Source organism: Mandrillus leucophaeus, unplaced genomic scaffold (genome assembly GCF_000951045.1).
Source record: "Mandrillus leucophaeus isolate KB7577 unplaced genomic scaffold, Mleu.le_1.0 Scaffold83, whole genome shotgun sequence".
Taxonomy (NCBI): Eukaryota; Metazoa; Chordata; class Mammalia; order Primates; family Cercopithecidae; genus Mandrillus; species Mandrillus leucophaeus.
The window spans coordinates 2,823,509-2,838,111 of record NW_012109030.1 but is presented as its reverse complement, the minus strand read 5'-3'; the positions used below and the strand labels follow the sequence as shown (position 1 = coordinate 2,838,111).

Below are 14,603 nucleotides of genomic sequence, written 5' to 3'. Positions count from 1 at the left end.
TGGCTAGGACTACAGGTGCTTGCCACCATGCCTGGCTAACATTTTGTAGAGACAGGGTCTCCCTGTGTTGCCCAGGCTGGACTCAAAACCCTGAGCTCAAGCAATTGCCCTGAGCCTCCCAAAGTACTGGGATTGCAGGTATGAGTTACTGTGCCTGGCTGCCATTTAATTCTTGAGCATTTTCTTTTACATCCTAATTGTCCACTTCTAATTTTGCCACCATAGTCACATCAAGGTTAAGTGGTTTAATATCTTTGGGGATAAATAAGGTGCTGATTTTGTCTACAGCCATCAGTTTATCGTAATAGATCCAAGTTTGTCAATTTAAATCAAGCATGTTTATGATCAAAGATATGATCTATCATGCTGAATGTTCCATGTGTACTTCAGGAGATATATTCTGCTGTTTTGGGGTGGAGTGTTCTATAAATGTCAATTTAATCCAGTCAGCTTATGATTTTCAGTTCTATATTCTTACTGATTAATGTATATATACTAGTTCTAAGGAGGGATGTGTTAATCCCTAACTGTAATTGTGCATTAGTTTGTCTCTTTTCAGCTGTTTTAGCTTCATAAATTTTTGGAGCTGTTAGGTGCATATACATTTAGGATTATTTTGTCTTCTTGGTGAACTAGACCTTTTATCATTAGGAAACTGTCTGTATAACCACTCCATCTTTAATCGTGTACATGGTTTTTTTTGCCATCACTTGAATTGAGTTTCTTTATAGACAGCAGATCATCGGGTTATGTTGGTTTTTTTCCCCATGTCTCTTGTCACTGATGTGCTTAGACCATTTACATTTAGTATAATCATTGAGATGTATAGGTTTAGTTCTACCATTTTTTTTTTTGAGATAGAGTTTTGCTCTTGTTGCCTAGCCTGGAGTGCAATGGCACAATCTCAGCTCACTGAACCACCACCTCCTGTGTTCAAGTGATTCTCCTGCCTGAGCCTCCTGAGAAGCTGGGATTATAGGCATGAGCCACTGTGCCTTGCCTTTTTTTTTTCAACAGGGTCTTGCTCTGTCACCCAGTCTACTGGAGGTACAGTGGCACAGTCACGGTTCACTGCAGCCTCAATCTCCTGGGCTCAAGTGATCCTCTCACCTCAGCCTCCAGAGTAGCCCACCATCACGCCTGGCTTTTTTTTTTTTTTTTTTTGTAAGTAGAGACACATCTCACTGTTGGCCAGGCTGGTCTCGAACTCCTGAGCTCAAGCGATTGCCCACCTCAAAGTGCTGGGATTACAGGTGTGAGCCACCACACCAAACCAGATTATTTGAACATTTTTAAGTATTATATTTTCTCTATTGTAATATTGACTATCATCTCTCTGCAGGTTTTTTAGTGGTTGCTCTAGGTTGAAGCGCTTTGAATTCTTAGATATCTAAGAGTGAGCATTTTTTTTTGACTGCTATACTCTCACCAGTTGCCAGCTTCTCATATAAATATTGTAAATCCTCTCGTTTAGGTAACTCAGCTTCTGGAGTTGAGGGAACTTCAAAATCAGAAGAGCTCTGGGAATCCACATTTGTGCTAAGATTTAGCAAACTTTTTTCCTCAGGTATATGTTTCTCACTGCTTAGAGTAATTGGTTCTCCAGTACTAGGAACTGTTGTTACATCTTGAACTCTGCTTTTCAAATCAGAACAAGTATCCTTTGGGCAAATTACATTTTGTTCCATTAGAGAGGCAGGAATATTCTCTTTGATTGTTGGTCTGTAGTCACCTTTGCCCAAGGAAGTAATATCCCCACTGTTTCTCTCTTGGGAGGATAACAAAACAGTATCAGATTGGCTGTCCCAGCCTTGACTTCCTTGTTCTGTTATGTGTGTTGACTGGGAAGAATTCTGGGAGGAGATGTGAGTTGATTCTCCATCAGAGTCACTGAAAAGCTTCGGTGACTGAGATCCCCCTGCCTCTATGGAGGAAGGGAAGTTTTCCAAGTTCTCATCTGTGATTTCATCATTTCTTTTAAAGAATACTTCCCACTGGGGTACATCCCCATCAGCCTTTTGCTGGTGAAGTACAGAGCCCAGATCTCCTTGCAGTGAAGCTGGGATTCCTAATTCTTCTTCACTTTCACTGTTGGATTCTTCACAATCTACAAAGTTTGTGAAACGAGAGCTCTGCATACTCTCTGTTCTGCAGCATCCTGGAGTTTGTCTCAGTTTTTCGGGCTGCTTTTCTGATACTGCAGTCATTGAAAATACCTCAGGTTGAAGAGTTTCCTGGTATGGAAGTTTGTGCCTTAAAGGTATTGGCAGAGGATCATCAAAGAGATAGTCATCTTCTTCCTCTGTGGGACAAACAAAACAGGTTTATAGGAAACAAGGCAAAGGGAGCCAATTTGTACCTACACTTTTAATTCTTGGAATTGCAAGGAATAGGGAGGCCACTCTTCTTCAAAGGGAAAAGATATTCTTGGGATACACTGAATAATTTAATTACCATCCTTCAATTTTTTATAACGCCAGACTATCAGTGGAGAATATAGAGCAGTCACTCTGCTCTATATATAAGCCTGGCTGATCATTACAATCATATGCAAAACTTTAAAAAATAAAAACCACACAGGTTTCTGTATCTCATTCCAGACCTACTGAATCCCTAAAAGACAGGACCAAATAATTTGATTTTTGTGTTAAGTTCTACAGCTGATTTCTGTTCATCAGCCAGGTTTGCAAAGCCTGTGTGCTCTGCAAATAGTAGATGCTCAGTGGGTTGTGCCTTAAAGGTATTGGCAGAGGATCATCAAAGAGAGAGTCATGGGAAAATTAAATGGCTTTTTATTAAGGTTTTTCTCTTTTATGAGCATCTTATTGACATGCTTTATGCACAAAGTTGCGACAGGTTAAATCAACTTTAAAGCAAAATACTGAATAATCAACATGTGTCAACAACTTAAAATTCAAAATTAAGCATGCTGTGTCAACAAATGTTCTTAAAATGAAAAAAGCCTTACTTGGAAAAACAAATATTTTCCGTCCTCTAACGGTATCTAGCCTAGGAAGGAAATTAAATGCATCTGAAACTACTGTGTATGGCAACTTCGTGTTCTACTGCTGAATCTGGTTTTATGATAATACACTTAAATGATGTGGCTGAACACTGCATTTTTAAGACACTAATATAATGGACCATAGAGACCATCATCCAGCTCCCACCTTCCCAGTGTAAAGCTAGGCCCAGAGAAAAGGGTGTGCCAATACATAGGACCCAACCTCATTCTTAAAGTTCAATGTTATGACTTGTAACTGATCTTAGGGCTTAAGGTCACTAAGGTATCTAATGACTATATTTGGAATCATCCGAGACTATAGGATATAGATTTTAAGCCAAAGATTAAATGTATGTTTTAGGTCCCTCACTACTATGCCAAAGTTGTTTTTTATGTGTCACACAATCACAGTTCAACCTTGACCTCCCCGGCTCAGGAGATCCACCCCCATGCCCAGCTAATTTTTTTTTAGAGACAGTGTTTCCCCTTGTTGCCCAGGCTAGTCTTGAACTCCTGCACTCACTGAAGAAATCCACCTTGGCCTCCCAAAGTGCTGGAATTAGAGGCATGAGCCACTTTGCCTGGCCCCAAATTACCTTTTTTATGAAATATTTTTGTATGATCTCTAAGTTGAACTGTTCTGCATTCCAAATCAGTGACTGTGCCTGATCCCAAAAAACATTTATCAAAAACAAGTGTGGATTGGGTAGATGCATAAAAGGCACAAAAGATTAAAGGAAGAAAGGACTTTTGCTTCCAGGTAAGATAGAGTAACAGAGACTAGATTTAACCTCCCACTTGAAATAACTAAAAATCAGACTACCTCTCAAAATGGACATTGAGCAATTAAGGACAATGACATGTGAGAAACAAGACACAGATGAGTCCTTTGATTGCCTGACTCACTGCTTCGTAACAGATTCCAGTCAGGGAGGGAACATCTGGTTAGAGCCCATGGACATCCCTGAATTGAGATGGAACCTGAACGTTGAAGAAATCAAGGTACCTGGAATTTACAGAGCAGAAGACCAGAGAGGAGAGTGCTGCACAGAAACTCTGAAAAGCTGCAGAGGAGTCCCTACCAAGTGTTCAGTGTACTGAGCAGCATGTGCTTGTCAGGAAACTACCAGAAGACAGGCAACGAATCACTCAAACAAAAAGAAAGTGCCCAGAACTCACTGTGCCAGGAACAGTGCCTGGTCCTGGTCCCAACAGCCAGAGTGGAAAACCTCATGATCCATGGGCATTTGTAAAAGAACCAAGAAGAGCCTTGCCTCAGTAGTGGGGAAAATTAACTATACACTAAATGCTACTCTGGTCCTGCATAACAAAGGTAAAAGACATGAAAAGACCAAACTATAAACATGCTAACCACATGCCAGAACAAAGCTCAAGAATGATTTTAGAAATCCAAAATTATGCAGGACCTAAAAAGGTAAAATTCAGAATGTTCGGCATTCAAAAACAAATTATCAGAAATTCAAGAAGCAGGAAAATACAATCAAAACTGACCGTGAAATTACATACCATGGGAGTCAATTTTCATGATCTTGGATCAAACAATAGTTTCTTAAAGATATGATACCAAAGCACAAGCAATAAAAGAAAAAAAAGGCAAATTCGACTTAAAACCTTTACACTTCAAGACACCATCAAGAAGGTGAAAAGACAAGTCTGAGAGAAAATATTTCCTAATCATATTAGATAAAGGACTGATACCAGACTATTTAACTCTTAAAACTCAATATGAAGGTCAATAATCCAGTTGAAATAGGGGCAAAAGATAGGAATAGACATTTCACCAAAAGTTACATAAATGGCCTATAAGCACATGAAAAAAAGCTCGACGTTAGTCATTAGAGAAATGCAAATCAAAACTGCAGGGTACCACCGTACACACACTAGGACAGCTATACTCAAAAACAAGTCTTAGCTAGTATGTGAAGAAACTGGAATCTTTACATATTGCTGGAGGGAATGTAAAATGTATTCAGTTTGGAACTGTTTGGCAGTTCCTTGAAGTGTTAAAACAGATTGACATATGTTATGAACTGAATGTTTCCTGTCAAAATTCATATGTGGAAGCCCTAAAGCCAGTGTGGCTGTTACCTGGAGATGGACCTCTAAGGAAATCATTAAGGTTAAACCTTCATAAGGCTGGAGCTTTGATCTGATAAGATTAGTATCCTTAAAAGATACTTCAGCTCACATGTATGCTCTCCCGGCCACCCCACGGGCATGCACTGCAAAAAGGCCATGTGAGCACAAAAGAGATGGCAGCCACCTGTAATCCAAGAGAAGAGGCCTCAGAATGAAACCTGCCTTACCAATACCTTCATCTTCCAGCCTTCAGAACTGTGAGAAATACTACCTGTGGTTTTCTCTCATGGAGTTTTGCTCTTGTCACCCAGGCTGCAGTACAGTGGTGCAGTCTTGGCTCACTGTAACCTCTGCCTCCTGGGTTCAAGCAATTCTCCTGCCTGACCCTCCCAAGAAGCCGGGATTATAGGCACTCAGTATCATGAACAGCTAATTTTTTTTTTTTTTTTTTTGAGACAGAGTCTTGCTCTGTTGCCCAGGCTGGAGTGCCGTGGCGCAATCTCGGCTCACTGTAACCTCCACCTCCAGGGTTCAAGCGATTCTTCTGCCTCAGCCTCCTGAGTAGCTGGGACTACAGGTGCATGCCACCATGCCTAAGTTTTGTAATTTTGGTAGAGATGGGGTTTCAACATAGTGGCCAGGCTGGTCTCAAACTCCTGACCTCAAGATCTGCCCACCTCAGCCTCCCAAAGTGCTGGGATTATAGGCGTGAGCCACTGCTCCTGGCCTAACTTATTTTTTTAATTATTTTATTTTTTATTTTTTATTTTTTTAAGCAGAGACAGGTTTTCACCATGTTGGCCAGGCTGGTCTTGAACTCCTGATCTCAGGTGATCCATCTGCCGTGGCCTCTCCAAGTGCTGGGATTATAGGCGTGAGCCACCATGCCTGGCCTGCTTAAGCTACCTAGTATGTGTTATTTTGTTAGGGCAGCCCAAGCAAACTGTGACTCCAAAATTCTACCCCCTACAAGAAATAAAACCCGAGAGAAAGATACGTAAAGACTTGTACACAAATTTTCATAGCATTATTATTTAAAAAGAGGAAGCAACCCAGATGTCCATCAACTGGTGAGTGGATAAACAAAATGTCATGTGCCTGTACAATTGAATACTGGTTGGCAATAAAAAGTATGAAGTACTGATACATGCCACAGTATAGATGTACCTTGAAAACATGCTAAGTAAAAGCCAGGCACAAAATAGCACATGGTGTATGCTTTTTTTCTTTTTTTTTGAGATGGAGTCTAGCTCTGTCAGCCACACTGGAGTGCAGTGGCGTGATCTCACTGCGAGGTCCGCCTCCTGGGTTCACACCATTCTGCCTCAGCCTCCTGAGTAGCTGGGACTACAGGCGCCTGCCACCACACCTGGCTAATTTTGTGTGTTTTTAGTAGAGACGGGGTTTCACCGTGTTACCCAGGATGGTCTCGATCTCTCTGACCTCATGATCCACCCTCCTCGGCCTCCCAAAGTGCTGCGATTACAGACGTGAGCCACTGTGCCCAGCCGTATGAGTTATCTTATATGAAATGTCCAGAAAACACAAATCTATAGAGACAAACTCTAGATTAGTGGTGGCCTAAGGCTGGGAATAGTAATGGGGAGTGACTGGAAAGTTTCTTTTTTGGGTAATAAAAATGTTCCAAAATTAGATAGTGGAGATGATTGTACAATTCCGTTATACTAACAGTCGTGGAATTGTTCACCTATACAGGATGAATTTATGGTATACCAATTATACTTCAATAAAGCTTAAAAGATAATTTTGTATTGTGGAGTTTATAATAGATGGAGAATGTATGACGATAACAGCACAGACTGGGAGAAGAGGAATGGAAATATACTGCTGTAACATTCCTATGCCATACTTGGAATAATATATCATTTATCTTTTCACTCTGATATGTTAAAGATGTATACAGTCAGTCCTTTGTATCCACAGGTTCCACATCTGTGGATTTGACTGACCACAGATCAAACATATTTGGAAAAAAGCAAAAATTAAAATACAAAACACAAAAATTGATACAGTATAACAACTATTTACCAAGCATTTACACTGTATTTAAAGTATAAGTATTCTAGAGATGATTTCAAATATATGGGAGGATATGTGTAGGTTATATGCAAATGTAACACCATTTAATATGACTTGAACATATGCAGATTTTGGTACTCTTTGGCGAGGGGGTCCTGGAACCAATCCCCCAAGGATACTAAGGGATGACTGCGTTAGAAGCCACTCAAATAAGAAATCAATGAGTTACACAGCCAATAAGCCAACAATAGATTAAATACAATCAATCAGTAATTACTTGATCCGAAAGAAGGCCAAAGAATAAAGAACAAATAGCTAAGAGGATAAATTTAAACCTGACCATATCAGTGGGTACAATAAAACTAAGTGGTCTAAGCACTGCAGTTAAAGGCCAGAAATTACCAGATTGGCCATAAAAACAAGATCAAACAACATACTGCTTACGAGAAACCCACTTTAAATATAAAGACAAGTTAAAAGTGCAGAGTTGGAAAAAGATACATCAAGCCAATACTAATGAGAAGAAATTCAAATGGCTCTGGTAAAGTAGATTGTAGAACTTAAGAATATTACCAGGGAATAGACTCATTTCCTAAAGATAAAGGTATCAATCCCTCAAGAGGATATAACAATGTTAAACTTATGTATACCTATTAATAGTGCCTCAAACAGATGAAGCAAATGCCAGTAGAACTAATCAAGGCAAAATAGGCAAGTCCACAATTACAACTGGAAATTTCAACACCCCTCTCTGGCAATAATTGATAGAACAAGAATGTAGAAGACCTGAACAACACTGTGAACCTAATTGACATTTATAGAACACTTCATCGAACAACAGTAGTACATATATTTTTTTAAAGTACACATTAAACATTTACCAGGTTTAATGTGTAAATTGCTCCACAATTGATGGTCCATAAATATTCTGGACCATAAATCTCAATAAAAGTACAAAGCCAGGCGTGGTGGCTCACGCCTATAATCCCAACACTTTGGGAGGCAGATGGATCACCTGAGGTCAGGAGTTCAAGACCAGCCTGGCCAACATGACAAAACCCCATCTCTACTAAAAATACAAAACATTAGCCAGGTGTGGTACCACGGGCCTGTAAATCCAGCTATTTGGAGGCTGACACAGGAGAATCACTTGAACCTGGGAGGCTGAGGTTGGAATGAGCCAAGATCGTGCCACTGCATTCCAGCCTGGGCGACAGTGAGAATCTGTCTCAGAAAAAAAGTCATACGAAGTATGTTCTCTGACCACAATAACATTAAATTAGATAACAACAGAATGATCTCTGGAAAGTTCTCCAAAATTTAGAAACTAGTAACAAATTTCTAAGTAACCCATGTGTCAAAAGAAAAATTAGAAAATGTTTTGAATGAAAATGAAAAGACAAATTTGTGGGATGCTGCTAAAGAGGGAAAAGTATAGCACTAAATGCCTACATTAGAAAATAAGGTCTCAACGAACTCAGCTTCTGTATTAAGAAACTTAGAGAGCAAATAACATTCCAAATAAGCAGATGAAATAAAGATGAGAGTGGAATTCAGTGAAATGGGAAACTACACCCTGCCAAAAAAAAAAAAAGGAAAATAAAACCAAAAACTTCTTATTTGAGAAGATCAGTAAAACTGGTAAACTTCTAGCTAGACTAATCAAGAAAAAAAAAAATGAGAGAAGACACAAAGTAATATCAGGAGTAAGAGTAATATCAGTAGATTCTACAGATACTAAAATAATTTTAAAAAGTTCATGCCAAAAAATTAAGCAACATGGATAAGACAGATTCTTCGACAAATTCAAGTTACCAAAGTTTACTCAAGAAAAAAAATAACCTGAATAGTCCTATGCCTATTAAATCACATTTGTAGTTAAAAAAAAAAAACCTTCCCACAAAGAAAACTCCTGTCCCACCCAGATGGCTTCACTGGTAAATTCTACCAGTCATTGAAGAAAGAGAAAATGCCAATCCTTGAAAAATTTTTCCAGAGACTGAGAATAAAGAAACCTCACAACAATGAGGCCAGCAGTATCCTGATACCAAAACCACACAATTACAAGGAAAAGAAAAGACAATACTCCAGACCAATAGCCCTTCTGAACGTAAATGAGAAAACTGCTACCATAATACTTAAGGATAATATGTCAAGACTAAGAGGGATTAGAGAACTGCAAGTTTGGTTTAATACTCAAAAATCAATGTATGTCACCATATTAACAGAGTATAAAGAAAAACAATAGGATCATCTCAATAAATACAAAAAAAGTGTTAGACAAAACCCCTTATCCATTGTTGATATCCATCCACCTACCAAGAACAAAAAGGAAGTAATTCTGCCCGACACAAAGCCTATACTTATCATTATACTTAATGGTGAAAGAATGAATGCTTTCCCCTTGAGATGGGGAACAAGGCAGTGACACCCGCTCTTGCCACTTGTTTCACATTGTAGTGGTAGTCTAGACAAAAAAGAGAAAAACATCCTGGCTGAAAAGGAAGAAGCAAAATTGTCTATATACACAAATAACATTGATAATCTATGTAGAAAATGCAATGGAATCTACAAAAAAAGGCACTAGAACGATATGTGAGATTAGCAAGGTTGCAGGATACAAGATCAAAATACAAAAACCAGTTGCACAGGTTGCATATCCCTAATCCAAAAGTCTGACACCTGAACTACAAAGGAAATCCTTATTGCAGCATTTTAGATTTTCTGATTAAAGAGGCCCAACCATCAAAGGCAAATGCAAATGTTCCAAAATTCAAAAAAGTCCAAAATCCAAAACACTTCTGATCCCAAGCATTTTGACTAAGGGAGACTCAGCCTATATTTCTATATACTAACATCAATCAGGAATTGAAACTTAAAAAATAATACCATGTGCAACAGTATCCCCAAAAATGAAATACTTGGGGATTCATTTACACAGACCTGTACACTGAAAATCATAAAACACTGCTGAGAGAAATTAGAGAAGACTTAAATAAATTGAGAGGTATATCATGTTCATGGATCTGAAAAATTCGATATTGTTAAGATGTCAATTCTTCCCAAATTGATCAACAGATTTAAAACAATCCTCATCAAAACCTCAGGAGGGACATTTTTGTACAAATTGGCATATGATTCTAAAATTCATATGGAAATGCAGAGGACCTAGGATAACGAAAACAACTTTGAAAATGAACAAAGCTGGCTGGGCACGGTGGCTCACGCCTGTAATCCCAGCACTTTGGGAGGCCGAGGCGGGCGGAACACGAGGTCAAGAGACCGAGGCCAGCCTGGCCAGCATGGTGAAACCACGTCTCTACTAAAAATACAAAAATCAGCTGGGCATGGTGGCACACACCTGTAGTCCCAGCTACTCAGGAGGCTGAGGCTGGAGAATCACTTGAACGTGGGAGGCAGAGGTTGCAGTGAGCCGAGATCGTGCCACTGCACTCCAGCCTGGCAACAGAGAGAGACTCCATTTCAAAAAACAAAAAAAAAAGGAAAAAGGAACAAAGTTGGAGAACTTAAATCATCTGACTTCAAGATTTACAAAGCTACAGTAATCGAGATAGGCAATATGGTTTTCAAGATAGAGATTATGGAACGTAACAGAGAATCCAGAAATAAACCTCCACATTTGTAAACTGACTCAACAAAAGTGCTGAAGCAATTCAGTGAATAAAGATAGTGTTTCCAACAAATGGTTTAAGAACATTTGGATATCCATACACAGACACACACACACACACACACACACAAAATTACCTTGGATCTACATTTGAACCATATTTTTAAAAACAAAAATGAATCACAGATCTAAATGTACAACCTAAAACTGTGACAACTTCTAGCAGAAAACACAGGAGAAAATCTTTATGCCTTTGGATCAAAGATTTCTTAGATATGATACAGAAAAAAGTAAAAATAAATTCACTTAATCAAAATTTAAAATTTCTGCTCTTCAAAATACTCTACTAAAAAGATTGAAAAGATTACCTACAGAGTAGAAGAAAATATTTCTATACACCTCATATTTTTTTAAAAAAACTTGTATCCAGAAACGTAGGCAAACTTAGTAACACGATGAGTGCAGTGGCTCACGCATGTAATTCCAGCACTTTAGGAGGCCAAGGTATGCAGATTGCTTGAGCTCAGGAGTCTGAGACCAGCCTGGGCAACATAGTGTAACCCCATCTCTACAAAAAATATAAAAATTAGCCAGGCATGGTGGCATATGCCTGTACTACTTGGGAGGCTGAGGTGGGAGGATCACTTGAGCTTGGGAGGTTGAGGTTGCAGTGAGCTGTGATAGTGCCAGCCTGGGTGACAGCAAGACTCTGTCTCAAAACAAAACCCAACAATTTAAAAATGAGTCAAGATTTGAATAGACACTTGACCAGTGAAGATACATGGATGGCAAATAGGCACCTTAAAAGATACACAACCTTGCTAGTCATTAGAGAAATGCACGTTAAAACCACAAAGAGCTATCACTGCACACCTATTAGGATATTTAAAATTAAAAAGTCTAACCATACCAAGTATTGGCAATGATGTGGAGCAACCAGAACTCTCATACACTTCTGCTGGGAACACAAAATGGTCAAACCACTTTGGAAAACATTTTGGCAGTTTCTTAAAGATAGAGCTACCATATGACCCATTCTTAGGTGTGAAAACCTATGTCCATACAAAAGTTTGTACATGAATGTTCATAGCAGCTTTCTTTATAATAAGAAAGACACTGGAAACAACCCAAAAGTACATCAACAGGTGAATGGATCAGCAACTTGTAGTATATCCTTGAGGTGGACTACTACTCATCAAAAGAGAGTGAACTACTGATACACGCAACAACATGAATGAATCTCTGATGTGCTAAGTAAAATAACCCAGACATACTATATGATTCTATTTATATGAAACTCTAGAACATGCAAACTATAATGACAGAAGGCAGATCAGTGGCTGCCTTGGCATGGGTGAGAACAGGAGGGAATGACAAAGGGGCATAAGAAAACTTGGTGATAATCTCACTATCTTAATTGTAGTCATGGTTTCTCAAGTGTATGCCTACGCAAAAAAATTTATCAAATTGTGTGCCTTAAATGTGCAGTTTTTATCAGTTATGCCTCAGGAAAGCTGTTTTTTTTTTAAAAAAAACTAAGTAAATTTCTGAGGATTAGAGGATGCATTACATAATAGAGTTAACATTTGAAATTCATGGAACTGTTTTTCTAAAACCTTTTAATTGTTGAAACAAAAACAAATGTGCTTTTCTTCAGGCACCAGTAATAGACTTACTTTATCAGTCTTGGAATTGTCATCTAAATGTTTTAAAATTAGATTCTCCATGAGCAGAAATGTAGAAGCAAGAGATGAGAGACCGCCCTAGATTAGAATCCCAGGCCCATCACTTACTTCTTGCTAGTCCTTAGGGACTTAAGTCTCTAAACTTCAGTTTCGTCATAATTAGAACTGGGATGGTACCCCGTGTAAGTTGGTTTAGAGGTTTAGCTATAGCATAGGTAAAGGACCTAGCACAATACCTGCTATTAATAGGTGTTCAAAAAATAGTATCATCTTTATCTCGTGAGTTTTGGTCAAGTATTTACTGCACAGCAGAGTAACTGACTTTCCACCAAAGGAATGAAAATCAAGAATCCTAACCATGAAATAGGGCTGCTGGAAAGCCCCAGAGCTTTGCTCAGAATCTAACATTCTGATTTCCACTACAGAGCCTACCTCTGTCCTTCACTAGAAAAATCAATGTAGCAATGAAAGAAGGTACAAGGTATAGGGGAAAATCCTTCTGTATAAACACTACTGATCAATTTGATCAGAAATGATAAGAAAAGTCTCCATTATCAGCATTTACTAGTATCTTAAGAAAATGTCCAAGGATAACAAACCAGCCTCTCTTTATGGCCTCTACTGATCTTGAGGCGTATTTCCAGAAAGCTAAGAACACCACACACGATGGCACAGTTTTCACCACTTGTTTTAACCCAGGGAAGGAGAGCAGACTCAGACTCTTGATTTTACAGGCTGAAGACAGGAGGGCAAAGTACTTCCTGAGACCATGTGACAAGTCTGACCTGTGGTGGGTCCCGGGTCCACTCTGCCCAAGGCGACTTCCCCCAGACCCAAGCTGCTTGGAAAGCAGTGTTTGCGGGGAGCCCACCCCTCTGAACCCAGGACCATTTTTCTTACCTGAGTCTCGGTGGATTGTTCTAGCTCTCTTCAGTTTTCCCAGTGGTTTATACTTTGGCTCCATACTTTGGGAAGACCGGCATAAAGGCTTTAAGCTGAAATGAATCAGAATATTTGATTTTTCCTTTTGGGGAAGTTGTTAGAAGGTAGGCATCATTGATAGTGTTAAAAATTTTTTTTGTTTTTATTTTTTTGTTTTTTTATTTCTTGGATCCCTGTGCTTTTAACAAAATCTTGACCATAAGGGAAATCACCCAACTACTCTGGAGGATTGAAAAGCAGTTCTAAACTGATTTCGTAGTTAAAAATCACTTCGATGTAATAAAGTGGTAAATATAAGCACTTAAATGCAACCTGGTAGGTGTGTATCTTATTATTACATCAGTAGACTAAGGCAAAACTTAAGATCTAATGCAAAAAAAAGATGCAAAAAGAGCAGGTCCCTATCCTGAAAACCATTAATACAGTGGCATCCTCTGGCATTCAGGATACAGTATAACTAGCTGCTTCCCGTAGGGTTTTACTTATTTCTCACAGGAATCTCTGCAAATTTATCTTGTCATTCTAGGTCCTTAGGCTGAAAGCTAAGGCAAAGTGGAGATAAGATACAAAAAGGCAGAAAAATAAGATTTGAAGCTGTCCTACCCCTTTTGAAGGCCACACTGCCAACTGCCGCCTCCTGGCAGATTCTGGGACGCCTTTAGGATGATCTACAACATACCATTTGAACAGGGCCATGAAGTGCCCAACCTGAAACTTATTTACAGCCACCCCCATTTTACATCCTTGCCCCTGTTTCCACAGCTGTTCTCTGGATCCATCCCCTTCAACCTTTCCAGGAGTTCTCATCCATTACTGTGTCTCTTTACAGTCATTTCAGCTATTCTTCTGGGTTAACTTTTCAAAGTAAGGTCGTCTTCCCCCACCTACCTACAACAGAATTGTCTGCTAGAAATGGAGGATTGGGGCTGGGCACGGTGGCTCACGCCTGGAATCCCGGCACTTTAGGAGGCCGAGGTGAGTGGATCATTTGAGGTCAGGAATTCAAGACCAGTCTGGCCAACATGGTGAGACCCTATCTCTACTACAAATACAAAAATTAGCCAGGCCTGGTGGTGGGCGCCTATAATCCCAACTACTCACAAGGCTGAGGCAGGAGAATCGCTTGAACCCAGGAGGCGGAGTTTGCAGTGAGCCGAGGTTGCACCACTGCACTCCAACCTGGGTGACAGAGCCAGAATCT

At 39.4% G+C, this 14,603-nt stretch overlaps 1 protein-coding gene across 1 annotated transcript in view; it reads right to left on the bottom strand.

Annotated features, from left to right (window-relative positions):
- Positions 1-1,145: 1,145 nt before the first annotated feature.
- The window catches only part of DCLRE1C (DNA cross-link repair 1C), a 64,833-nt gene continuing 51,375 nt past the window's right edge, over positions 1,146-14,603 (bottom strand). The window contains exons 13-15 of the mRNA XM_011968151.1: positions 14,006-14,070; positions 13,361-13,455; positions 1,146-2,302 (exon numbers count right to left, since the gene is read on the bottom strand). Coding sequence (XP_011823541.1) covers positions 1,383-2,302; positions 13,361-13,455; positions 14,006-14,070 — 1,080 coding nt within the window. The 3' untranslated portion in view covers positions 1,146-1,382. The remainder of the gene's footprint in view (positions 2,303-13,360; positions 13,456-14,005; positions 14,071-14,603) is intronic.